The following is a 27445-nucleotide window of genomic DNA, read 5'->3' as shown; positions in this document are numbered from 1 at the left end:
GTTGTTCTACACTCCAGATAGCCACATTTATAGTGGCTGGGATAATATTTAGTCTCTTAACTTTAAAGTTGTTCCGATTTTATTCCCAGCTGTCTGGTGTGTTTCCTGTAATATAAACTGGACTAAAAACAAATAAACACCCCTTGAAAAGTTTTATCTCCAAAAACATTTTCCTTCCACTTAAAAATCACTATGTTTTATGTCCATTAGTCAAAATAAAACACGTTGCAGTTGGTTGTAATAAAAAAAAAAAAAAAAAGTTTGCTGCCTTTTTTGGGTTTTAGTGTAAAGGGGCGTAGGAAACCTACAGAATACATCACGCATGAAGCTTACACCCTCGAGCGCACCAGCACGTGCTGACGCACGGTCTTTGAATAATAAGCAAATAAGTGCGCGCAGCCGCGAACTGTGCTCAGATGGCATCAGTGAGCGTAACCGCGCGTCGCCGGGTGCCTTCAGCATCACAGAGGAGACCAGGCGTTTCTGTGACTCCGTAACTCCAGCGAGCAACAAACAGGAGAAGGTCCCATGCGCAGCTCTCCCACCGGGCTATGCCTTCCCCTACTCGGGAGGACGGAGCAGCGGGGAGCGCCCAGGCGGAGGTGGGAGCAGCTCCAGCTGAAAGCCGAGGAGGGGACGGCCGAGGTCTGGTGTGCGCCCTGGAGATGGAGCTGACGAACCGCAGCCTGTCAAGCAAGATGGACTGCGTCAGCTGCGACGAGCTGATCAATCGAAACTGCGCGGACTCCCCAGAAGTTTCAGTGCCGCTGTCTGCCCTGGGGAAGCGGGTAACTCACATGGAGGGAGACGACCTGTGCAGGCTGATAGACAGAAAGTTTCTGATAGAGGACAAGAAACGCCTCTGCACGCTGGCTTTGGGCACCGCTTTGGTGGGGATCTTGCTGATGATAATCCACGCCGAAATATGCCCCTATGTTTACGAACCGGTAGGTTGCACACACAGTCCACTACTATCAGATTTAGTCAAACTAATTTATGACAAAATCTCTCATTTCTAATGATTTGCTTATTTTCCTAGTTTGGTTCTGACATTTCTTCCATTCTTTTTGCCCTGACTTTTACTTTACTCGGTAGGTTGAACTCATGTATATTAGGACAAAATAAAGGAATGTCCACCCTGCCTTGAACATATTGGAAAGCTAATGATGCTACATTTGCTTGAAAGTGTCACGTTATTCTTTAGGCGACATCAAACAGACATTTGGTCTCTGAAATCCAGAGGAAGTACGCCGATTCAGGGAGAAAAACATAACATTATAGAATCTGAATGACTTATGCAGTTCAAATATTCAGCTTCTTAAGATCTGAGTATTGTAAATGTGGATATATTTTGACTCTCACGTCAAGAAAACAGAAAAGCAAAAACAAACAACGTGCAATGGGTAAATGCTCCACTTTCACTATTGTGTTCAGTATTACATTGTTTTTGACTTGAAATACAATCAAAACTGTTTAAAAAGTAAAAAATAAATAAATAAATAAATAAAATAAAAAATAATATAAAAGTATATATATATATATATATATATATATATATATATATATATTCTGCCCTGACTTTATTGTAATTAGAGGGTTAATATAATATTGCATTAAAACGGGATGGCCAATATGGTATTAAAAATGTGTCACAAATAATTAGTTGTGTTTATTGCGGTCACAATAAAAAGTAATGACAATAGTTATTAGGAAGCTTGTTGGTTTTGGAAATAAGCCTATCAAACCACATGCAGAAAACAAATACTGTTCTAAAAGACAAAAACTAAATCACCCTATCTGGCTACTCCATTAGAATAGATTAGACTTTGTCAAGTTTCATAGTTCAGTGAAATTATATTGGTTCCTTTTCATTTGTACCGTAATTTATATGGGAATTAAAACATAAAATATAAAGTAGCTGAGAATTGAAAGAAATTAATGATTAAATTAACAGTATAGGTACTGTTAGTTGCTCTTAGAATTGAACGTTTTGCACATAACAACATCCAATAGCAATGATACATTGTTTAATTTATCACCATTATTCATAGGTTTTCTGCTGTTGGTAAATAATTTTGTATGAGGTGGAGCCATCAGAGGATTTATGGCGTTTGGACGTCTGACGATTTGTTGCAATCAGTATTTTAACTGCGCTGCTGAATAGTTGTTTTTAAGCCTATTTTGACATGTCAACACAATATGATGCTCTCAGTAAACCATGGACTAACAGTAAAAGCAGAAGTTTTAGTGGTTTGGTAACATTGTCATTTAGTTTTATTCTTTTCACAGTATATTTTTCACATTCAAAATAGAAAATGTGATAATTGTCGTCCCCTAACCGAAACAGACGTGTTGTTTGATTGTGAAAGTATTTATTTCAGTCTTGCTTTCCCTAATTACTAAATAATAAGATATTATCCTGGTCAGACAATGTCAGTTGTAGGAATAAAGTGCAAAGATGGTAAACCCCCCCCCCAAAAAAAAAACAGGAAAGTTAGATGGTAAGAGGTAGCAGACAGAGGGCAGAATGAGATGAGGTACAGAGGACAATGAAGCGAAACAGAAAGCAAATATCAGGTATAGTGTTCAATATTCCCAAAGTTTTCCGCTACAGACGATTAAAAGTTGTGATACATTGACAGCAACAGAATGGAGGACCGTCAATAAAATCCATCATACTGGCAACTTTTAGACAAAATGAGTTTCAGATTGTAGGACATATATTTGACTTTACCATATGATTAATCAGCCAAAAACTTATAGGTTCAAACATAATTTTCTCTGTATTTTGTCATATGCCAAAGTTTCATGTGAACTGGACCAAAAACAGTAATCACAGACAAAAACAGCGTTAAAAATCTTGAGAACAGGATTAGAGTTTTCTCTCTGTAACTTTCAGAGAGGAAAAGCTTTCTGACTTGGTCTGTTTCGAGTCGAGAGACTTTGATTTTTGTTTTTGACAAGTTTCAGTTTCAAAGATTATATTCTATGAAAAGAAGAAAAAAAAAAACACTCCTGAAAATCCACTTTAACTTTTTTTTTGCTCCTGCTGTCATAAGGAGTTTCCTGATCAGCAGGCAACATAAACCCCATGCAGCTCGGCAGCAGACTCTGCACCTGGGCTTTGACCCCGTCTGACCCACTGATTACCGAGTCTGTTTCCAGATCTCCACTTTGGTAGCTCAGCCTGACATTAACATGCAGATCTCATTGGATAACAATGCCAGGCCACACAATCAACCAATTATTAACCCCCCCCCCTCTCCCTCCCGTCCTCCACCCTCCACCTTCTTAGCAGCAACATGCCAACTCAACATGTGGAAAAAAGTTCTCATGCGAGCCGCAGAGCATCCGACCCCCTTCGTCCCGCGAAGCGGCGGTGATTGATTACAGTGTCGAAGGGCCCCACGTTTCCAGCAAACATCAGCCACACGTCTTTGAGCGACTCGGAGGAGGTGGGGACCCCTCGTACGCACCTGATGCATTCGTTGGGGGAGTTTGGAGCCGGAGACGTGACTGGCAAAAAAAAAAAGATAAAAAAATCTGGCTTTTTTTCTTTTCCAGTTCAAAATGAACAGAGAACAGGTGTTATCCAATCATTTCTGAAAACAGTCGTAAAACCGCGGTGCCATGGAAATGTTGATGCACTGGAAAAGTGCTCTGTTGCACAGTTAAAATGTATTATTTTGGAGACTCGGCACAACTGATTTGAATGGCTTATATAACCATTGTTACCCTCCATCTAAATACATTATATGATATCCAAGTCATGACTGAGAGCTTGATTGTCATGGCTCTTTGTCAGCAGCAACTACTTCACAATGCAGCGGATTTGCAGTGTCTTAGTCTTATTTTCTATAAAGCATACAACCTCATTTCTAGGTCTGCCGCAGCAGACTTTGGGACTGTTTTTTCAAAGATATCAGCAGCCCTCAAAGTTATATTTGAGCATACTTTTACATGGTTTTGCATGAAAACAGGTCTATTTAAGTCACATTTTTCCACATTTTACCTCTTCCCCTGCAGCAAGATTGTTAACAGCACTCCAGGCTATCTTTCCACATCATTTAGTTTATAATTATGGTGTTTGCATGACCAGTCTGAACAGTCTCTCTCCATCCCGACTTTGGCTGTGCGTCTCACAATGAGCGCGTGCTCCTGTTTGTGACCTTGTGTCATCTTTTCTTCTGGTTTCCTTTGAAAAGCCTTTTTAGGGTTTTAAACTCCACTGCAACTGACTGGCCGAGCAGACCTGACACGTTTCAGGGGGAAAGTGGATCATTTTGACTCAGACGCTTGTGATTCCAGACGTGTCGACTTACGGTCCTGAAGAAAATGAAAATTAAGGCGGAAACCAAAATCAGCCGCTTCTGATGTTGAAAACGTGCGACAGCTGCAGCAATGTCTGAGGCAGACATGACACACTGTTTACAACGCTTTGCAGGATAATCCATGTACCACTTGAACCTTCTCACATATTTTTCACATTACACCCACAAGCTTTAATGCAATTTGTGGCATGCATATTTATTTAGCTTCCCTATAGAACCCCCTCCTGTAGCAATTACTACCTAAAGATTACTTCTATTTGCTAAATAGCATACTTTTCAAAGCATTTAGCAAAATTGTATTTCGGGCTAACATCACATAGCCATGTATCACTTCCAAGTTGTACACTACAGTGTGCTTGTCGATCGCAAAGGTTGTGGCTGTGATGTGAGAAAACACAAAAAGTTCAAGGTGACGGAACCGCAATTTTTCAAAAACACTGTAATTAAAGGTATGCAGACGCAACCTGTGCTGAATCATGAATGTGTGGGGCCACATTAGGTCTGACAAAGGTACCACGATACGCACAGCTAAACTGTAAATTCACACAGTACCAAGAACATCATCTCAGTGATGGGGAGAATTTTATGCTGTTCGATATTCAACAGGAGAATTCATCAAGATGTCATCCAAAGTGTCTTCGTATCTGCCGACACCTTTTCTTCCATATTGCATGAAGCAGCTGCTTTACAGCCTGTGATGCAAAAACAAGGTTCTCTGGGACGCCGTTCATTGCAAAGTTTATTAAATCATTTTTAATGTAAAAGTTTTATTTATTTTTAGAAACATATATATTTTTTTCTTTTTGCAAGATGTGGGAGCTTTTTAATTATGGTGTACATACTTAGAAAATGTAGGTCAAATGTTGACTATTTTGTAATACACCCACGGTTTTTAGAACCATAATGTCATTCAGTGTGAAAACATTTTTGCAAAATTAGCGAATCCTAGACCATTGTGTAACTTTGTGTCCCCCTTATTACAGATGAGTCTGTTCTTTAGTGGCACAGAACAACCAGAACAGGGCCGTGAGTCAGACCCGTCCCACATGTGGACAGCCGTCAGGGAGATTTTGCTGAACTGCATCTCAAAGCAAAGTGCAGAATTTATTCAAATGAGCTGCAGCGCTCATTTGTGTTCATAAAAACAAAGCATATGCCTGAAGCTCTGAACAGTGTTAGACTTCTGTTAAGGGTTAACTCCTACAGTGTTTACTGTAGACGTCTGCAGCACTAAGCTATGTTTGAGTTTTGAATTAGGTGTAGGTGTAGGACAGAAAAAAGTTTGAAGAGTTTTCTTCTTTGCTTGCGTCTTTGCATGACTATGTTGATGGTTAAGAACTCTCTTGAACATGAATTATAAAAATCTAAAATAATGTGCATGATAATTAATCTTAAAAAATATCCAGAAAATCACAGTCAGTTTTGGGAGCTGATACTTCAGATATCACTGCTTACACTTGTTTGTTCTGCTTTTAGTGGTTTGATTTTATTTTATTTTTTAAGTCACGTGATTGGTGGTCACTCCTGCTTACAGTGGTTTGTCTTAATGCCTTTCACGGTTAACCCAAATTTGCTCTAGTCATTAAAACACATTTTTTTTCTAAAAGAAAACATGTAGAGAAACTCAGCAAAGTGTTTGCTGCTGTTGTCTCTGTAACGGCACTCAGTGAAATGTTGAGCTTTTGTGAAATCTCCTAATTAGTTCTCGATGAGACGCAGACACGACGTGGATGCTACTGCGGAAACTGTGGAAAACAACATACCTTGCCAACGGACGTCACACACTACCACCAACACTCTCGGGCTTCACAGAGTTTGAAAGTTTGCAATTTTCTTTTTAAGCACAAACCACATCCTGTTTAAATCTTCCACCGAAGTTTCATCCTCTGCTTTGGGATGCATGACTCACGGGTAAAGGTGCCGTTTAACCTGCTGTCATGAAGCAGCGCGGCGAATCCCCGCTCGGCTCCTCCTTCGGCTCGCGAACTGACCTTAGCGTGTGCATCTGTGCCTCCAGCTGTCAGCTTCCTGCTGTGGAAAGTATTCCATTACAAGCATGCTGGTTTTAGCAGTTCAGTTCATTATACAATCATTTATTCCTATTTTCATTAGAAACAATTATTGTAAATCTCTGCTCAAGCTTCACTTGGAAAGACGACGACCATAATGGCTCCTGTTGCGTTCTCTGAGCAGAAACAGAAGAACGATCAGCTCAACTTGTTCTTTTGTGAAGCTTTCAGATACTACAGGTAGATAATACGAGCGGAAACACCAGTAATGCAGAGCAATGATCCATAGCACAGATCAATTCTTGCATTGTACAGGCAGAGGTGGAGTTTAGCAAGGCGTTACCTAGGAAGTAGCCAAATTGAACACTTTCTTTTTTTTTAAAGAGAATGTTTTGAAAACACAATGTTTTTGCAGCATTTTATGTCTTCAGAGTTAAGTTTCCAAAGGCACATGAATATATCCACTGTGAGGCATTTTAATTGATTTAATTCATTCGAAACTATTTATTAACAATTAGAACTTTTCCACCGGAGATGTTCCAGTTTTTAACTATGACTGATGCTGGAGCCAGTTCTGTAAAAGAACCGGTTTGCTTTTCCACCACTTGAGAGCCAAGACACAGCCACGTCATTAAGTCATTATCAACAATTCATTTATTCATTGCTTAATTCTCCCCAGTGTTTTGTTCAGTGTTTTTGTCAAGGTTTGCAGTGCGTGGAGAAAATTTATCGCCAGAAATAATACCATTTATTTCAGCAGCTCTATTAATATCACCAGCTCTGTTCAGGAATATGGCTCTACAATCAGTGCTGATCGGTTTAAATAATTAAAAGCAGGAGCTGAGCACAGCTTTCAGAGCAAAACTTATTAACACCACGTAAAGATAAAAAGCTGACGGAGTTAAAGGACCGAGTTGGACATCATTTCACTAATTGTAAACTAAACTGCAGGAAAACAGGAGACAGTAATCTGATGTTAGTGTGATGCTATTTCGACATTTGGTCTGGAAGCTTTTGATGTTTAAATTTGACGGATTGAAAAACAAAAGTAGCTCCAGAGTTTTAAACATCCGAACATTTTGATTGGCATCTCGTCTGGCCCAGTGGCAAAGCTGATTGCCGCTGAGGAACGCAGAAGCTTCTGGTCCTTCTACTGGATATTTTATTCAGTTTTTCAATATTTTCTTCAAGTCAATGTTTTATCTACCGAAGAAAACACTGATGTGGATAAGAAAACCATATTTTGTCTACAGATTCTACTGGGGACGATTAATGTCAATTTATCGTCGATACTGTTAAATGAAGCTGAATTGTTTTGGTTTCTTGACACGTGGAACGATTGTCTTACTTTCTGATATTAGATTTATCCCGTTTGCAGGGATGCTTCAGGTTTACGCTTCTTTGCTGGAAAGCTGTCCTTTCTGCACTCTAAGAACTTTTTCCTTCTGTTTGTCCACATTCCCTTTTGGCAAACAGTAACTCCAGACTGTCAGATGAAAGAAGTTAATAATTTCCTCCTTTCTGCATATTGTTTTCAACAATGCTAATGGGCCGTTTGGGTCAACTGACACGTTAATTTCTAAGTATGTGATATCTTTAGATACACACTGCAACGTACTGCCACCGGGACACGCAGGCTTTTATTACAAATCGTACAATTTTCCAGACATGTGCAAACAGTTGAAGCACCAAACAGCTTAACAGTAACCATATGTTAGGTCATGTTTTCTGTCTGTCTTTAAAAAAAAAAAAAGAAAATTTTAATCAGCCTCCATCACAGGCAACCTCAGCCTTCGAAATGCAATATATAAAGCTGTTGATATGTATGACCTGCCTTTCCCTCTTTTTCCATGCACATCAGAGGGAAAGTGATAAAATCACAAACTGGAAGGTCAACTTGACCTATACGGTTTTGGCTGCTTTTTAAAGACGCTAACACGCCCAGTTAACAGTAAAAATAAAAGCAAAAAAAAAAAACCCAGGGAAATTAGAACAATCGCTCTGGGTTTTGGAGGTTTGAGGCTTTAGACATGATAAAGGTGCTTAAGCACATAAAGCTCTTATGATTTATATCAAGAATTCAATGGTAATTTAGAAAATTAGAACAAAGAGGAAGTAAAATATGAATAATTTCTTTTGCTATTTTGTTGCAAAGTGGAAATCTTTTTCAGCGTACAATCCCAACTTTCAAAGTTCACATACCTCTGTTGACATCAGAGCTCTTTTGAGCTAGTCCAGTTGCATTTTCCGTTTTTATTCTAATTATTTGCATGCTAAATTCCTTCTTCAATAGCGTTTACTTGTATTCAGCAGCAAAATAGTGGAGTTATACATGAGGAATCTGTATGAATTTTAAGAACATTGACAACAGTAAAACAAATGGAAGTGGGTTTGTAAAAAGGACCAAGGCAGACTGGAATGGTCCGATTTCATTCGGTTGTTACAAAAACCAAGTCGCCTGCTCGATGTGTTCAATGTCTCTACAATGCTTTATTACGCGCTACTTTTGCCAAGTTATTTTCAGGCAAAAGTACAAAGTATAACGAGCCCAGTGCAGAATAAATGACGGCCATCATTCCAATTAACATCAAGAGAAACATAAGAAAAAAGTACCAAGTTTCTGGCTGTCAGAGAGAAGTTATTTGGACAAAAGTGGCTGGAAGATCACCAGTTAACTATTCAAGGTGCTGCATGGAGAATTCACTCATTTTAGCAGCAACAAATATGCACAGGAACCAATCAGATGGAAATATTCAGACAAGTGATCTGATAATGACAGCCGTCATCCACAGCAGCATCAAATGCGTCTCATCCAGACTCTTTGGCTCTGACGTGTTCCTCCATCCGGAGCGAACCCTTCACACCTGGAATATATCAATGCAATATAACAAATACTTTGTTCTAAACAATGCCTTGCAATACTATTTATAGCCACTGGACCAACAACAACTTGGCCATCAATGGACTCAAACGCATAAGGCCGAATTCCTCAGAATCTATCTCAAAACATGAAAACCTCTTTCCACAGTCGGAGCCTCTTGCGATGTCACCAACCTTAATAAACTCAAAGCTAGATTGCCACTTATTTTAACTGCAGTGGAAATCTGCTTTTGTTATCAGCCTGTGTTTGTTAATGGGATAATACACGGCACTAATAACTGCGTAACAAAAACATTAAGGGAAATAAACTAAATGTCTTCTCCTCTTTCTTTGCTTAATCTTGTTCTGTTGTGTTGTCTTTGCAGGGATCAAAAGTGTCCTTGGTAATCAACTGCTCCATAAGCCTGTCCACTGGGTGTCTCCTAATCCTCATCATAGCCTTCCATTATAAGGACATCAGGGTGAGTTCCCCTCGTTTCCTCTCGCTGGTTGCTTTGCAATGAATGTTCACTTTTTTAATGTTTGTTCCAAATTAGCTTGTTTTGTTTGAGATCCCTCATGACAATTGTTTTTAAGGAGCTTCTGGTCCACTGGTGATAGCCTCAACAGTGTTTAGCTGCACTTCCTCTGCCGTATGAGTAAAAAGAGTCTGGATGGGAACACAACCCCACACGGAGGAGCATTGCGACCCGGCTGTGATGTCGTTCCAGTCCACATGGCTTGCTGTCGCAGTTTGTTTAGTCAGTGTACAAAAAGGGATTTGACTGAGGTTAAACTGAGAAAACATTTTAGTCTTTGTCCTTAAGCAGTTGCAGCATGCTTGTTCAGTGGAGAACTTTTAAAGGCAAAAGCTGCGTTAGCAGCCGGCTGGGTTCGTATTCTTGCTTGCATCTGCCTGATAAACACGAGGCAAAGTGTGAGGAGGAGATAAGGGAGGGAAGGTTGCCAGTAGAACAAACCGTTTTAGAGACGTTACTGACGACAAATCCAGAAATTTAGGCGTCAGTGAAGGTGAGGCAATAATTTAAAGAGGAAAATCATGAAACGCAACACAAAGCAAAATAAAATAAAGACGAAGGAAAGGGAGAGAACTGGAATCAGATATGAAGTAGGAGGCTGGATGTAATCTTATAACAGAGGAGAATAAAAATTAAACAAACCTCATTAGTCACAGTAAAAAAGCAAAGAACCACAGCAGGACTGTGGTTAAGCGAAAGCAAAAGTTGAATTAAGATGAAGAAAAACCCACAATCATAGCACAGCTGTGACGTCTTCCCCCCTCTGTCATAAACACGTTATGATTGTGTGTTTCTCTTCTTATATTAAACATAAAACTCAGATGGAAGTCTGATCCCTGAACGAACAACTTTTTTCCACTTTATAGATAAAATTACGGCAGCACATCGGATTCCTTTGCTACGGGTTCTACTGCAAAACAGGCAAGATACTGTTTAAAAATACAGTATTGGTTAAAAGTTTTAAATTACCCCTCATTTGAAGTTATTTTTGCTTCTTTTATGGTTGATTTTTCCTTCCTTTGTTTTTTATAGTTAATTTTTTCTTGTTTGCTGCTGTAGTTCGTTTTGTTTCTTTGCTTTGCTGATACCTTTTTTACTGTATTTTGTTACTTTGTTACTCTGATTTTTGTCTGTTTAGTTAGTTAGTTAGTTAGTTAGTTAGTTAGTTAGTTAGTTAGTTAGTTAGTTAGTTAGTTGCATTCTTTTTCCTGAAGCCCCTAAAGTCCATTTGGAAAAGTTTTTTTTTTTTTTTTTTATAAAGAGACAAAAGACTTGAATCAGAAGTCTTTTTTTAAAACTGAATGAATCATAATTTGACAGAAAAACAAAGTATTTTAAATATAATTAGGGACTGAAATTAAATGTATTAGGAGGCTGCTAAAATCTAAAAAAAAAATATTATAAAAGACCTTCAGAAAGTGAGGAACTTTGGATCATGACCGCTGTAAAAGATTATAAGAGATCCTGCCTGAAAGTAAAATAAGAGATGACAAAATATTTTAGACTTTGCATGTTATGCTGCAGACTTTTGCATGTTCTGCAAAAGCAAAACATTTTTATTAATTTCCAAGTGACTTTCTTTTTTCTTTATAGGGCCTTAAATTTCTTCTAAAAATGCAAACCAATAATTTGCATGTTAGTTATTGTAGCAGCATTCTATAATGTCACATTATATTACACACACAGATCAGTAAGTTCATTATAGTGTTTCAGAAACACTAAAAACACTCATTTCCCTTAAATGACTGACTACATGGCTGCTTGCAGGATCACCAGTAGATAGAGATTCTCACTAAGATCAAATATGAGCGAAAATCTGAAGTGCTGTGAATGTATGAGATTTTCACCAGTTTCTTTCTCTGTCTGCTCCTCCTTCTAGCTGTTCATCATTGATCACAAGGAGGTGGACTGGAGAATAGCTATAACAAGCCACAGGGTTCTTGTCATCACCCTGGAGCTGTTGGTTTGTGTCATCCATCCAGTTGGCTCGTACTGGGAGGTGAACCTCTACGCCAACTCCTCCTCCGCCGCTCCTCTCTGCATCTCCAGTCACCACGATAAGGCCCTGCTGGACATGGAGCTGCTGCTGTCCATGCTCATGTTCCTGCGCCTCTACCTGGTCCACAGAGCCATCCTGCTGCACAGCAAAGTGCTCCTGAGCGCCTCCTACAGGAGCATAGGCTCGCTCAACAACATCAACTTCACCTTTCGCTTTGTTCTCAAGGTACTGATGAACAAACACCCGGCACGAACGCTGCTGGTGTTTATCCTGCTTTTCTGGCTCACCGCGTCGTGGATGCTGACGCTGTGCGAGAGGTAAGAGAGATGAGTGTGTGTGTGTGTGTGTGTGTGTGAGTAGATTTGTGAAAAAGAACAAAAGCATGGCTGTGTTTTGTAACAGAAAATAAAACGTAATGGTAAATTTTATTCAGGTTTATTCTTAGTCTTATATGCCTTTACCAAACTTGTGGTTATTTTTCATTGATCAAAAGAAAGAACTGCCTCTTCCAACACTAATGTTTCAACATGCAAATGATCTCGTCTTTATTGAGTTCTGAAATCATGCAAATCTAACCTCAAGCCTGCAAAACCACACACCATAGATTCTGCTATGATAAGGCCAAACTACGAAGGGTTGTGGCGAACTGAGATCGCCTCCAAAATCTTTGATACTAGCAAAATATAAATATCTATTATTGAAAGGGGGCAACATTATTTTTGTTGGATTTGTTGAACTTACATTACAAATATTCCTTTATGCATTTTATTTGGATTTATGTGACAGACCAAGACAATGCAGTCCATAAATGTCACATCGAAGGAAAGTGATGCATGCTTTTAAAAAAACCTTTATAAATAAAAATGGCACCACTTTGTACAGCACATAATAAGAGCAAAGGAAGATTATTTCTTGTTACATTACTCACACATTTGGGCATAATTTCATGAGATGTAAAACAAGTTTAAAGTGTTACTAAACTAATTCCTCATCTCCAGTCCATTACCAAAGTTAAGCTGTCAAATTCTTTTTCACTGCTGGAAATTGGAGCACTTGCAGATTTCCATGTCATATACTGACTTGCAACAACTCAGTATTTCAGGATTCCTGCTGCATGGCTGCTTGATGCACAGAGCTTTAGGGTTGCATCTGAGGGGAAATGCGTTGCTGATATTTGGCTGGAGATGAACCGACCCGGCTCGAGTCCAGCTGAGTACTTTAAGATTGTTCTAAAGTATCTAATCTGAAGCAAATACTGTGTCTGAAAAAGAGACACTCTCCTATGAAGTTTAATGAAAAATTCTCCCAAAATTCAAAGCTGTTAGGTCTAGAGTTAAATATTTGAAATAATTCAATTGTTTAACTAATATAATTTGTTTCTAGATTTCTGCTTTGTGGTACTTTGAGTTAAAATTAATATGTGGAACAGTTCATAATGTTCTGTATTTGCCTGTATGGGATCACAGATTGGACTTGATTTTTAGATTTGACTTCATTTGAAAGACAAATTAAATTCGAATTAAGCACAGTTTGCTATAGCAGTAGTTTATAGAAAATGGTATCATCTTTGGTCACATAATTGAGCCAATGCAGTGAACTTCAGTTCCTTATTCATTACAATTAGCAATGTCATTGTTTTCTGTTCTTCTAAGAATATTCTTTTCTGTGTGAGTTAAAAAGCCTAAGTAATCCTCTGGCTGTCATGGTGTGAGGTCATTTGTATATTTAAAGCTTAATGAGAGGTCTTACCCAAACCAATACTTGTTTTACTTGTCAAAAGTAACATTAGAGCTGAAAATAATAGATGCTTTGACCTCTAAATCGTTTCATAATGAACCGCTTTGCCAAATGTTCCCCACACTTGCTGCTACCTGCCACTTACAGGAGACAAACACAGTGTCATGTGTACTTTTCCTTCAAATTTATGTGGACTTGAACATTTCCAAGCACATGACAACGCAGGAATTTTTTTCCTCTTCCCTCTTTTCAAATTTGTCATGTGTCTTCAGATTGTTTGGAAATTGCCATACAACCTCTACCTAGGCTGATACCAACCCAAACAAAAAAAAAAAGACAGAAAAGATGCTTTTATACAGATAGTCCCAATTGCTGATGATCAGTTAATCCTGTGGTAGAAACAGAGGTGTACTTAGTTTTTTCTTACCTATAACTGTATGGACAGTAACTTTCTTTTTCTCTCTGTCGCCATTATACTTAGCATTTTTCATAATTCTTAAGGTATGTTCACTTGTTCTTTACAATGTCTTACTAGTTTATGATGGTAGTCGTTCCCTTCCTTCACTGATAAGAGAGTTTGATTAGTGAAACCTGCCTTTATTCAACATACAGGATTCTGTTTGCTCTAACATGAACACACACACAGAAAGTGATGGATTCCGATCGATTCTGTTATTTTCCGATTAATTTCATTCATGCCAATGTTCCTTAATGTGAGTCCAACTCAAACGGAGACAATAAACAGGATTATATTATCATATAGCATTACTGAGCATTCTGTAAATATTCATCAGGTCTGTATTTTCATTTGGTTCGAGATTGACTGAATAGTTTATAGTTTATAGTTTTTTGCGTTACTTTAAAAAAAAAAAGTGCATCTCTTCTGAAGGTCTTAAACTTGTTTTTTTTTTCTCTTTTTTATTTTATCAGAGAAATTGATCAGCTGACAAATTCACAGAAGTCTACATGCATAAATTCTTGATGTGCAAAACTCAGTTGATAGTTTTTATTTTTATTACATCCAAAATTATACATTTCCTTGTGATGGAAGGATTTTTTTTTTTTTTTAGGAATTTACAGATACGTGACATAAAAAAGAAAACAACTGTGAAAATATGATTGGCGATTATAATCAAAAATGATGATAGAAAGGTGAGCCCTCCGTCTCATCTCTGCATTCTCTCATTTGCAGGCGGTCCGAGTCGCTGACGACAGGCCAAATGGACACTGCCTTGTGGCTCATCGCCATCACCTTCCTCACTGTGGGCTACGGAGACGTTGCACCCAAGACCAGCTGTGGCAAAGGGGTGTGTCTCTTTACCGGTGTCATGGTAAATAGATTAATTTCTTCTTGAGATAATGTGCCGTATGATAAATACAGGAGGCTTAAAATGATTGAAACAAAACTGCAGTACTGTGGTTCTCGTCCACTGGTTGTTGTATTTGTTCCAGAAGAGCTAAAGTGATGCTTGACTTGACGAGCTTGAGGCATGGCGATGTCTTATCTGTTTCACTTCTCTGTTTATTAAAAATAAAACCACTTCTAGCTTCTGATTTGCGCCGATAATTAGCCTGATAGTTATCAATGTGCTGATTCAGTTGGTCATGCTGCTCTTCTCCAGCCATCTTCCTTCAACTTCCTTTGCTTTCGCATGAGCCCATTGAAAAAAAAAGAAAAACACTATACGTCCACACTGGTTAATCTAACCAGTGACATTTTGGTAATTTTATACTCATTTCCTAACATTTTAATTTTATTTTAAAATGTTAGGGAAAAAAGTCGATTGATCCGATTTAGTCAGCGATGCATTTAGTTGCGAAAGATGTGAGCTTGTTGAGTCAGAAGCTCGTTGAAAGTAGGATTTGTAAAAAGAGTTTAGCTGCAGTAACACGTTTTTCTCTGAAGGCTGAGCATAATGCGAGCAAAAACGTAAAGAGGGATTTTTATGAGATCTGTAAAAAATATGAAAAGCTGAAATAAACAGAAGTAGTTGAAGGCTATGACTACATTTTAGAGCGTAATAGTGTTTCTAGATGAAAGTATGTGGAAGTATTAAGCTGTGAAAGTGTGCAAGTGTTTTTTTTTGCAGAATTTTTCTGAAATTATGGGATTTTCCATTCATTTCAAGGGGACTCGAGGTGACAACAAAAAGCTGAATATTACATAAACCATGGTAGATATCAATATGTAAAAACATAGCAGTGATGTCGTGAATGAGCAGAACAGGATTAAAGTTGGATGGTTGGAATAGCACCAGGTATGCAGAAGTAGTTAAGTGGTACGGAAAAAAGTGGAGGAACTCAAGGGTGAGAACGCCTGCAGTAGACTTTCACAAATAAAGAAAAACCTTCGTTTGAAGTGATTTTACTCAGTAAAAGAACCGTCCACAGTATCAAGTCATTGTTTTTACAAAATCACCACAATCCTATTTGGCATTAATGCAGTTTTGTTGAATTCATTCTTCACCAATAATGACTCTTTTAATTAGCAATACAGGATGTCCTTTTTCCACCAGGGTAGAAAATGTAACATCATTTTCTAAAGCAGAAGGGAATTTTTTTTAGCCGCTAAAAAAAAGACAGACGAATGTGCCAAGTAGTATAACCACCTTATTCCTCTGAATTGTTTTGTTGTGTAAGACACAAATAATTAATAGATTAAAATGAAAAAAAAAAAAAATCTGATTCCTTTATTGCTTTCTTGATATGTCATTTATCCAGCTATACTCAGGCTAAATGTATTGCAAAGAATCTGCAACACAACCTGAATAACAGCCTGGAAGGCCAAACCAATCATTCAGATGTATCCTAGCATTGTACAGGCTGCTGTGCTGACCAGCTTTAGAAATGCAATTTCCTCTTTGAAAAGTTTTAACGGCATGTCCTCTTCACTTTTCACCTTGTAGCTTTTGTCTGGCATTAGAGTATAAAACTCTGCCATACTGCAACTTGCACATGTGTTAATTTAATTAGCATCATTAATGTGACAGTTTTGCGATATAGATATGTATGTTTTACCTCCTCGTTCAGTTTTTGCAATAGATCCTTTCATCTGTTTTGCTGGGACTCAAACTAAATATTTTCAGCTTTGTTCCAGGTTTCTTAGATTTATTCTTCTCTGGTTTGTTTCACTCCTTCCTTGCTCCGTTACAGAACATTTCCCCCCTTTTTCTGTCTGATTTTTCCTATTTCATTTGGATTTGGTCTTTGAATGTCTTTTTTTTGGCAGTGTATTTATTCTGTGCTTGGAAACCAGCTTTCTTGGATACATAAGGCTTCTGCCATGAATGCATTTACTGCAGCATGCTTCCCAGCTGTAAGTTAGCTCACTGTGGAGGAGGACACCAAACATATGAAGTATTGTTGCTTTGCTCCACACATGGTCTACAGTTAGCTGTCTTTTTCTCATCTGAGGGAACAAATTAAAGGGTCCCAGAAAGTAATGCAGCTCAATAGTTTAATACTATATGATCTTATTCTCAAACATTTTCACATTTTGTCATGTCACAGCCACAAATTGAACATATCTTAATAGGAGTTTACAACAAAAGAAGTATGATTTTGAAGTGAAAGCAAAATAATCTATGATTTTCAACATTTTACTCATAAAAACACGATTCGCTGGGTGAGTCAGTACTTTCTAGAAGCACCATTTACTTCTATTGTCAAAAATCTTTGCTTATCTAGTGGTAGAAGTCAAGCTCAGTTTTATGTGTTTAACATCATATTTCCAAATCCTGCTATATATTCGCCATTATATTTAGGCCTGGACTTTGACTGGACCATTCTAACACAAGAATATATTTTGATGTAAATCATTTCTCTGTGGTTCTGGCTGTAAGTAGACTGTCAGACTTCTTCCCCAAGCTTGCAGTCTTTCTATGCCGGGTTTTCTTCCAGAATGGCTTCATATTTATCCTCATTCATCCTTCAGCAACTCTGACAAGCTTCCCTGTCCTCATTAAAGTTAAGCATCCCCACATCATGATCTTTCGGTTATCGTGTTTTGTAGTTAATATTTTGCGTTCGGACTGATGTCACGTGTTAGTTTGGTGCCATGCATAATGATTAATATGGAGACTGGAAGGTTTTTTGTTTTACTTTACCTGAGCAGAGCAGTTTCTTCCATGATTGTTGTGGTGTCCCTTACATGGCTTCAGCCAAACTTAGAATAGGATGTCTTTTAGCTTTCTAAAAATAAAAGGTTTATGCCTGCTATTTTCCTGCAAAGGTCAGATTTATGAAGTTTCCTAACAGTAGTCCTGTTAACAGATCCTTCCACAGGAACATGGCAGCTCCTCCAGAGTTATTAATCTGGACCTTCGGGTTGCTGACAGGAGATGTATGCTGTCTTGTCTATTTGGTTTACATGGGAATAGCTTCATAAGTTTGGGTTGTGCCACACTTTTTCAGTTAGCAGATGGCGGGTTGAACAGCGCTCTGTGAGACCCTCAGTGGTTTGGATGTTGTTTTATAGCCTAAATATGTTTAGATCAACTTTATCTCTTCCCTGTCTGCTGTGCTCTTTGGTCTCCGTCGACATGTTTGTTCACTGATGTTCTCTAACAAACCTCTTAGCCATTAACAGCTGGATTTATTCAAATCACATTGCACACACCTGGATTCTGAAAGAGGGAGTTGCACTGGATCTGGGGTAGCAGAGTAGAGGGGGCTGACAGACTGTCCACACCACACTTTTCAGGTTTTTATTTGTGAAATATTCCCAAAATCACTCATATATTTTCTTCCAAATCAGGCAAGGCTTTGTATTCTCTTGTACATCACATAAAATCCCAGCTAATTTTGAAGACCGTGGCTGTAACTTGACAAAACGTGAAAAGGTTAGAGGGGTGGGATTAATGTGTTTTTTGTTTGTTTGTTTTTCTTTTATACAAAGAGAACTAAAGCTAATGTTCCTATGACAGCAGGTGTTCAGAAAGGTCAGGAACAAAGTTAAAGATTAAATACATATGTGTAATAAAACAAGAAGACGGTACAGCAAGACAAACATTAAGTCACTGACGATGAGGTGTGGCGGATTCTGAAAAAGCGACACACTTCTCTGCCACCCTGAAGTCAAGTCAAACCAGATCGGAATCCCTGTGCTGGTTCTGGTTGTGTTTAGACACCTTTGTGACAGAGTGGAAAACAACCACTCTGTATCTCATATTTCTCCATCTGCCTTGTTTTATAAGTTTCCACTAAAAGAGAAAACTTTCCACCATATCCATTTTTACCAGGTTTATTGCATTTGGCACCGCTACAGCAGGAGGGTGTGCAAACCTGTGGCCACAGTTAGAAAAAAATTTTTTTCCGACTCCCAGCGGGAAAGTCCTGGGAGTTATAGGTAGTGATGCTCACACCTGTAATATGGCTGGAAGCTACTCTGCTCAGCACTCCTGCATAAGATCGGACTGCAGCTGTTTCCAGGGGTTGACAACTGTGTGTACAGTCTGTCGCTGTGTGTAGACGGATCCGATGAAAGAGCTTCTACCTCCGGGGTTTCGCAAACGATGTAATGATGGATGTTTGGTGGCTGCTGAAATACAGAATAAACATCTTTCAAAAGTCTGCCTGAACGTTTCTTATGATCATTCTTTGTCTGTCCTTCTTTCTCTCTCTCTCTCTGTTGCAAGCCAAAAAGCAGAACACCAGGTAAAAACTGGTTAACTCCTATTAACTACTGTGGACATGAGCTCAGTGCATTGCTGTATGTCTCTGTTCTGTTTTGTGTTTGTGAATGGATTTTTGGAAAACTGCAGATCCCTTGTCCCTTGTAATAGCAAGTTATTCTCAGAGGAAACCACATAATTATCGAGTCTTCTGTTTACCTACAGAACTTCTCTTTTCATAAATGTAACATGATTTATTCGTAAGATACGAGGATCAACATCAACTTCAATGACTAGCTCATTTCCTTTGAGGGTAGCATCCCAAATACTAACATGGTAAAGTTACCATCATTTTAATGGCTTGGTGTTCTGACAAAACTTAAATTATTAACTGAGGTTCTGTAGTGAAACCAGCGCTAAATGTTTTTGTTTCTGGGTTTCAGGGTGTTGCCTGCACTGCTATGCTGGTGGCCATCGTTACCGAGAAGCTGGCGCTGAACAAAGGAGAGAAGCATGTGCACTTCTTCATGATGGACATCCAGATTTCTAAAAGGGTCGGTTTTAACTCTCCTTCAGCAAATGTGTTCAATACCTCAAACGCTGAGCGTATAATAAAGCAGCAGCAAAAAAAAAAGAAAACAAAACGCTGAGAGCCAGCGGTGCCACTGCAGCAGTGGGAAGGGATAGCAAGCCGAGAGGGTTGCTTTTTATTGAAATGACACTGTAAATTATTATTAGGTTATTAAGAACAAAATGTTTAATGATCCTTAAAAACTACATTTTTAAGCATTGTTTAAGACATAATTAAGAAAGAAAATGTGTAAGTCATAATTTATAGATCGAATTAATTTCATGTGAATTTTACCCCTATTCATACTATTAAAAGTTAATTTAATGAAAGCAGCCGGTTCCCCTTTCCACATTTCTTAAAACCAAGAATTATTGTTTTTCTTCTTCTGTTCATCATTTAATGTACCGTTTTCTTTATCCCTTTATCTTCCCGATGAGGAGAAGATATGTAACCTACCCAAAACTTATGTATCCAAAACTTGAGATAATGCACTAAAAGGAACATTGTGTCTGTCTTTTTAGTTGTTGTCAGCATCATGGGAACATTGTGTTTTAATGCTACTGTAAATCCAGATAAGTTTGTCCTGAACTTTTTTATTTACAAGGCAATGTTTTTAACAAGAAAAGACTGATTCAGCTAAAGCACAAACACATCTGTTCATTTGATAGGAGTCGATTCAGTCGCAAAAGATTTTACGAAAATCCTCCAACAACTTTTAATCTACAAAACTGCTCTGAACTACAAAATGTGTTTAAATAATTTTGACCAAAGGTATTGACTCTTTAAAAGCTAATCAGATATATAAGAAAAATCAGTACAAGACCCCTAAAATGATCCTACACCCATTAGGATCATTTTACACTAATATATTAAAGTTTCGGGAAGCATGCGTCATCATTCTGTTGCTGATTCTGCTTTCGTAACTTTTCTATTCCCTAATTGATACACACATGAGAACAGGATAGTGTGACGGGGGGGGGGTATGGGATGAAGATGAGGCCTGCCAAGTTCTTTAGAGCTCTTTCAAGGCGTCAAACAGAGGAAATAATCTTATCTCTGACAGGAAAGAAGCTTCAGTCAGTTCAGGTCGGAGCAGGACGGACAGGAAACTTAGCTTACTCTGGTGTTTCTGTTAAACGTGGCCTGCAGAGGAATTTGAAAAGTGGAAGCCTGTACTTTAAATTGTTGCTTGGTTAGAAATCAGAATTTTAATTCAAAGGGACTGATTTAAGAACCCAAGTTGAAGAAAATGCAGATTTATGACATCATAGTGTTAGCATCTGCTTAGGCTTTCGAAGAAGAGCTATTTCTCCTCGCCACATGCAGTAGCGGCACAGTTTGGAGACTAGAACCATTTCCTCTCCTCTCGTGGCTGCATCCTGTCTCTAGGTGCATCTCTGTGCGTGCGCATGCATCCTTCAGAGCTATCGCTAAAGGGAACAAGGGAAGACATCCGGATGCGGACACTGACAGGCTATATTAATAACCACTGCAGCAGGGCCGGAGTGACATCACAACGGGGCAGTTGTAGCGATTTGTGCCGGAAAACAAGCTGGACGCAAATAGAATCGCAGGGAAGAGTGCTGCAAGACCTGAATGCGGGCCGTTGGGTCTTGTGACATTAAGAAGTTTAAGTTATGGTTCTGAAATGCTCACCAAAGAGAGAAAGTGTGAAACAGGAAAGACTATCTGAATTTAATCAGCTGCCTTAGATGCTTTTATGTCCTTTCTAAAAGATATGAGGAAACTGCTTAGCGTATTGGCCAACAGAGTGTTTCGTGAAAGTCATAATAGAACTACATGGTGTTGACATCTTATGTCATAGACTGTAACAAAGTAGTGCTTAGTGGGGAAATAGAAGGAAAATTATTCATGGTTTTCATATTCTCTACAAATAAGGGAGAGGAGCAGCTAGATGGTAGCTTTGAAGGAGCTGCAGAAACCCAAAGCTCAGAATCTGTTGACGTTAATGGATGAAGGTAACGACAAGACAGTCCTGTAATTTATCCTGAGGCTGCGAAAGACTCGGGACAAAGTTTTAGTCCTCAAGTGTTGTTGTCCTACAACTTCTAGGTGTGTCCCTGTTCTGACAAAACTGAGTCAAACAGTTTTCTTCCTCATTAGGTGGTGATTTTCTGCAAGGTACTGTTAAAGAACTGATTATATAATTTAGGAGTGTTAAAACCATAAGGATACAGAGCACTGACTGTCGGGGACTGAAGACTTTCTTGTGTGGATGAAATCATATTCATGAATTATAGTAGCTCACATCTAAATCCAGTCTGAAACGTTTCGTAGGATCTGAAAATTGCTTCTGTGTCCAGTCTCACTTTGCTTGAACTACTTTGCGAAGAGATGAGGGGGAAAAAAATCACTTTCTAGTGAACATATACACACTTTTTGAATCACATTTGTTTATAAACAAATGGGAAAATTATGTATCGCTTTCCTTCTTCACTGTTCACAATTATGCACTACATTGTGTTGGTCCCACTGAATATATTGAGGTTTGTGATTGACACTTAAAAATGTGGGACAGTTAAAGTGGTTTCAATGTGTTGTGCAACATGTTAAAGATGGACTGACGTTATCTTGACGATCTTATCATTTTATCTCTGCGTTCTAATACAGATCCGGCATGCCGCCGCTAATGTTCTGAGAGAATGCTGGCTGCTGCACCGTGCTAGCCCGGCGAAGGGCAGCCGGGACGAGCATCGACGACACCAGCGATGTCTTCTGGAAGCCATCAGAGTGTGAGCGTATTTAAACCTGGGCAAGAGCTACAGGACGGTGGCATTTGTATGCCTTGCAGTGTGTACTTTATGGACCATTAACTTTGTGTCATTAGCCATTGCAGTCCCCAACTGCAATGGCTAATTGAGTTTGACTTGCAAGTCTGGTGTTAGCGGGACATGTGTGAACAGGAACACACTCTTCTTTTGTGCCCAAGTCAAAGTTCCTGCTAGCAAGTGACCGATTAAAATTGTCATCGGTAAAACATTCGTCCCTAAAGATCCACTAATCAATAATACACTGAACACAAGTGGCTATGTTGAGACGACTTCGAAGTTTTGTATTCCTTGTAAATATGGAATCCCTGAACTCCAAGAACAAGTGGATTGCACAAGCCAGGAAGTTCAGAAGTGTGATTAAGAGCTCCATTATTCTGTCAACAGGAATACATGTGTGAGGGCGCTCTGCGTTAGCCTGCATGGAAGGGCCTGTGCTTCCTGTTTCAAACTGGGCTGAACCATTACAAATAAACACCCTGTGGAAAGTATGAGAGCGGGAGGAACCTCCACACCTCGGGAATTACTGTCTACTGTAATGAGACTCCATCACCTCATTATGTTCTCGGCCGCCAAGCACCGATCGCAATATTGGTTTCCATAAATCTGTTTTCTTTGTACTTCTGCTTTCGTCCATCTGTGGAGCTAAATTTATCCGTTTTCCGCCCCTGGCAATGTTTTACAGCTGTTTAACAAACTCAGCATGACCCTCTCCGCGCTGATTAGTGGAATACTCGTCAGCATATTCTTTCCCCAAACCGGACCGTCTTGTGCCAGGACTGGTATATTTGTCCAAAATTGGGACGCTGTGTCTTTAGATGAGCAATGTAGATCGCTAACTGGAGCTTTTAGATCCAAAACATGATATAATTGGCTTTAGATAAGGACTTTGAATCCAAAAGAGTTTCTTTGTGCCATAGAAATGACTAATTTGATCCACTTCTGTCTCTATGTACAGCACATTGAATCATAAAATACAAAGGTGCTTATGTTTCAAATACCTCTACATGACTGATGTCTAACAAACATGGTTTTTATTGTTATTATTATTATTCCTCTACAGATTTCGACATTTACGCCTCAAACAAAGAAAACTGAGAGACTATGTCAGTGAGATGGTGGACCTCCCAAAGGTAAATGCCAGCTGGAACATTCAGTAACTGTTTCACATCAAAGATATAAGAAACAACACATTTATCTACTTTTCTTTAATTCTAATCAGGGTTCAGATGCTTTTTGGGAAAATTATGTAAAACAGAGAAACACTAATGTACAGTTTTATACAGTGCATTTGATTGAGTTACATGGAAAATAAACTGAGGGTTAAACAGCCCACAAGTATGGAAACTTGTAATTCAGTCTGCAGCTGGCTGTTTAGCTCTCTGGAAGATATTCAGTGAAATCAGTTCACTGTATTCTTTACTCACTGAAATCTGCTTAACATCATTCCTTCAAAGTACAGAACCAGAGGAAAATACTAAAACAACCTCAACAATAAGGCACAGAAAGAAAACATTACAACCTGATTGCAAAAGTAAGTAGGTGGATCTCATTAAATTAAAATTTAACTGAAAGGGTGTTTCAGTAATTCAGTTTAAAAAAAAAACATTAGACACAGACCCATTGCACACAAAGTTATATATTGCAAGCATATTTTTGTGTTGTGATCTTGAAATTCTGCTTCCGAAATGAATATTGTGTAAGATCAAAGAAAAAAAAAAGGTTTTTAATACAGAAATATCAGCTTTCTGAAAAGTATGAATGTACTTTGTATTATATAATGGACCTAGTATTTAGTTGAGGCTCATTTTGTATGAATTACTGCATCAGTGCAGCTTGGCAGGAAGGAGATCAGTCTGAAGCTCAGCTGAGGTGTTAAGGAAGTCCAGGTTGTCATAGCAACCTGGACCTCAGCTCATTAGCATTGTTGAATCTGATGTTTCTTCCTCGTGGTCTGTGTGGGTGCTTTTCAGTCAAGCACTGTGATATGGTGGTAATTTAACCAGCTATCGGTACTTTTGGTAGAGTGGGCATGTGCCAAGTCCTGCTGGAAAACAAAATTAGCATCTCCATAAAACCTGTCAGCAGGGGGAAGCATGAAGCACTCCGGTCCATGTCTTGGATACGTCTGTGTGGTGGCTGCCAGTCACCACTCCAGCCGCATTGCAACACTTCTTTGTTTCTCCCAAACTCTTAAATGGACTTTGCTGCACAATTATTTTAAGGCTGCAGTTATCTCTGCTGTTTTTGCACCCTTTTGACGTAAATTTCTTCCTTCCACTGAACTATTTATTGACATGCTTGGATAAAGCTCTCTGCGAGTAGCAAATTCCTTTAGCAGGGATCTTTCATAGCTTACTTTCCTTCTGAAGGACTCAGTGACTGTCTGCTGGACAATTGCCAAGTTAGCTAAAACATTTCTGTAATATCAACAATTCTAATAAATACAATTTAAGGTTTTGGATCTAACTTTAAGCTAGAATGATCAACATGAACAGAAGTAAAAACAGAAACTATCTCATGCTGTGTAAACTACAGATTATGAGATTCACTTTTAAAAACTTTTAAAACTGAAATAAATCAACTTGTTTTTTTAATCAAATTCCAATTTAATGAGATGGGATGCGTTAATGTTTCCACCTTTCATGTTACAACTCTCTTCCAAAATTAATTAAATTCATCCTTCTCCCCCGCACCCATTAAAACTCCACATACTTTATTAGGTCAACGTGACATTTTTTTCTAATATATTTAAAATTCTAAGCTCAGAAATCACACATTTACATAATACTTTTGCAGCATTTACATTCTCTTGTCTTTTTGTACCTGATGCTTCAGGTTTAGTTCTTGCAAATGACAAGATTTGAAAAGAAAACAAAAAACAAAAAACAAAATAAAGTCTGGTGTTCATCTCAAAGAGTTAAATTTTCCTCTAATCAGACCAGAAAGTTTTGTCTCGTGGCCTGATAATCCTTCACGTCTTTTTAAAAACTCCAGCTGGACAGCTATGTGCCGTTTACGAAGGAGTGGCTTTTGTCTGGATGCTCTACCAGGACTGGTGGATTGCTTTTTGGTCATTAAAACATGAAACCAGCTAGATTGTGGTGGAGAAAAAGTTAGCATCTCCATAAAGGTTGTCATAGTTGCTTGTGCAACTTATTTTCCCTCCACTCAACTTTCTATGAACGTGCTTAAATACAGTCCTCTGTATACAGCCACCTTCTTCAGCAGTGGTCATTTGTCACTGGGTCTGTTTGCAACTCTCAAGCCATTAGTCTTCCCACTGAGTTTGTAGTAGTTTGACCGCTGCTTACATGACTCATTCATCAATACACGTGTGGATGCTCTTCAAAATCCTTTAGAAGCAAATGAATTAAGTTTTAGAAACATCTAATTGCAAAAACGAAATTACATTCTCTTTAGGTGGGGTTGAATTTACTCCATTTTGGAATAACAAAATGTGGAGAGAGTGAAGCACTGAAGTTTTATATTACAGTATTGTTCTATTTGTTTTATTTGAAAAAAAAAAGTGCATTTGCTTTGTACACTGGTCTCCATCAGATGCAGATGATCATGTGTGACCTCAGCGCCAACTGGAACAACTCCTATCGAGAGCTGGAGCAGAGGATTCTCTTCATGGAGCAGAAGCTGGACGAGCTGACTCGCTGCTTCCAGCAGACTTCAGAGCTGCTATTTGAGGTCCTTCGTCACCGAAACCCCGAGATCAGGTAAACAGCACTTACAGCAGCAGCTTGTGATGATGCTACTGCTGCACAGATCTGCTGATAACACACAGACGGCAGGATGTGGTAGCTGAGCTGAAGTGAAATGTTCCAGCTTTGGTAGAAGGTTTTTTCACCGTATTTCCTCCTTTTGCAGGTGACATGGCTGCAAGCACTTTTTTTTCCCCTACATGTCGGTGTCTGCAGCATTTCCGTCTGCAGCGCCTTCAAATCCTGGCTGCCCAGAGCTGCTGGAGAACTGCTTCAGCAAACATCTCATCCACTGGCTCGGCGTTGCACATGTTGCTCTGTGACTCATTCTGTAAAGTTACAGATGAATTACATCTTCAGAAAGAGGGACTGTCATTTTTGGGAAGTCTGTTGTGCTGTGTGGCAAATGTATTTGTGACCGTGCACAAATAACTGATCTAAACGAACTGTAGATTACATTATATCATCAAAGTTTGTCTAAACAGACTTTTTATGAATAATTAATACTACATTATTCCTGTGGAATTTGAGATATTTTTAGTTCTATTTTATTTTTTTGTGGTAATTTCTATATAATTCTCTCGAGGTTTTAGGAAAACCTCAAATTGCTTTTTTCTTTCTTGTTGTTTACTGGTTATTTCAGTTCTTTCTGTTTGCAAACACTTAAATTTTGACATAATTTCTAACATGTGCTACGGTTTTATAATTTTTTCCTTGGACCGGTGATCCGGAGCCATTGCTCTAACATATGCATTCCAGAACACAAAATGCAAGATTAATCACCAAGACTTGGGAGAAAATATTTATTTATTATTTTTGACATAAATCAGTAGGAACATAGAATACTAATATTGTCTGATGAGAAGCTTGGCTTAGAACTGCCTGAGTAACTCGATGGCTCCATCTAGTGGTCAAATGTTAACTAAGCAACGTGTTTATTCCCGTTGAACTTCAAAATAATGAATCCAGGTCAGCTTGTTCCTTCCCCAATTTGTTCAAATGTTTTTCCTAAAAGCTTTTATCTAAAAAAAAATTGAGTTGGGAGGCTTATTATGTCTCTAACCATTTTGAAACAACAAAGCACAAAAGTTTCCTTATAATCCAGCAATACGTTGTTATTTCGCTGCTTTCTTGTCATGTGAACAAAGTTAAATAATTTCTCTTTCAAAACCTATAAAACAGATGTATGAAGTCTGGACTGATTTATCCTATGTTAAATAAAGATTTTCTAGACTGTACTTTTTTTTTTGAAGTCATAGTAGAGATCGTTATGATTTGCTAATTCA

General features: G+C 38.5%; 1 protein-coding gene across 1 annotated transcript; it reads left to right on the top strand.

Moving 5' to 3' along the window:
* Positions 1-366: 366 nt before the first annotated feature.
* kcnn4 (potassium intermediate/small conductance calcium-activated channel, subfamily N, member 4) lies at positions 367-27418 on the top strand. Its single transcript, XM_015038298.1, has 9 exons — positions 367-947; positions 9586-9681; positions 11618-12054; positions 14667-14805; positions 19530-19640; positions 22289-22410; positions 23510-23579; positions 26008-26174; positions 26326-27418. The coding sequence occupies exons 1-9, from the start codon at positions 552-554 to the stop codon at positions 26327-26329; spliced, it is 1542 nt and encodes a 513-aa protein (XP_014893784.1). The 5' UTR covers positions 367-551; the 3' UTR covers positions 26330-27418.
* Positions 27419-27445: the final 27 nt, after the last annotated feature.

The sequence above is a fragment of the Poecilia latipinna genome, unplaced genomic scaffold, assembly GCF_001443285.1.
Source record: "Poecilia latipinna isolate Pla-1442-1.1 unplaced genomic scaffold, P_latipinna-1.0 Scaffold437, whole genome shotgun sequence".
In the NCBI taxonomy this organism is placed as follows: Eukaryota; Metazoa; Chordata; class Actinopteri; order Cyprinodontiformes; family Poeciliidae; genus Poecilia; species Poecilia latipinna.
Note: the sequence above shows the minus strand (reverse complement) of the source record. Positions and strands in the feature narration are given on the sequence as shown.

Bases quoted from the DNA above. Each gene is read 5' to 3' on its own strand.
- kcnn4 (XM_015038298.1), top strand. From the start codon at position 552: ATGCCTTCCCCTACTCGGGAGGACGGAGCAGCGGGGAGCGCCCAGGCG. The intron at 14,806-19,529 runs GTAAATAGATTA...TCTGGGTTTCAG, and splicing joins GTCTCTTTACCGGTGTCATG to GGTGTTGCCTGCACTGCTAT. The intron at 22,411-23,509 runs GTGAGCGTATTT...ATTCCTCTACAG, and splicing joins CTTCTGGAAGCCATCAGAGT to ATTTCGACATTTACGCCTCA.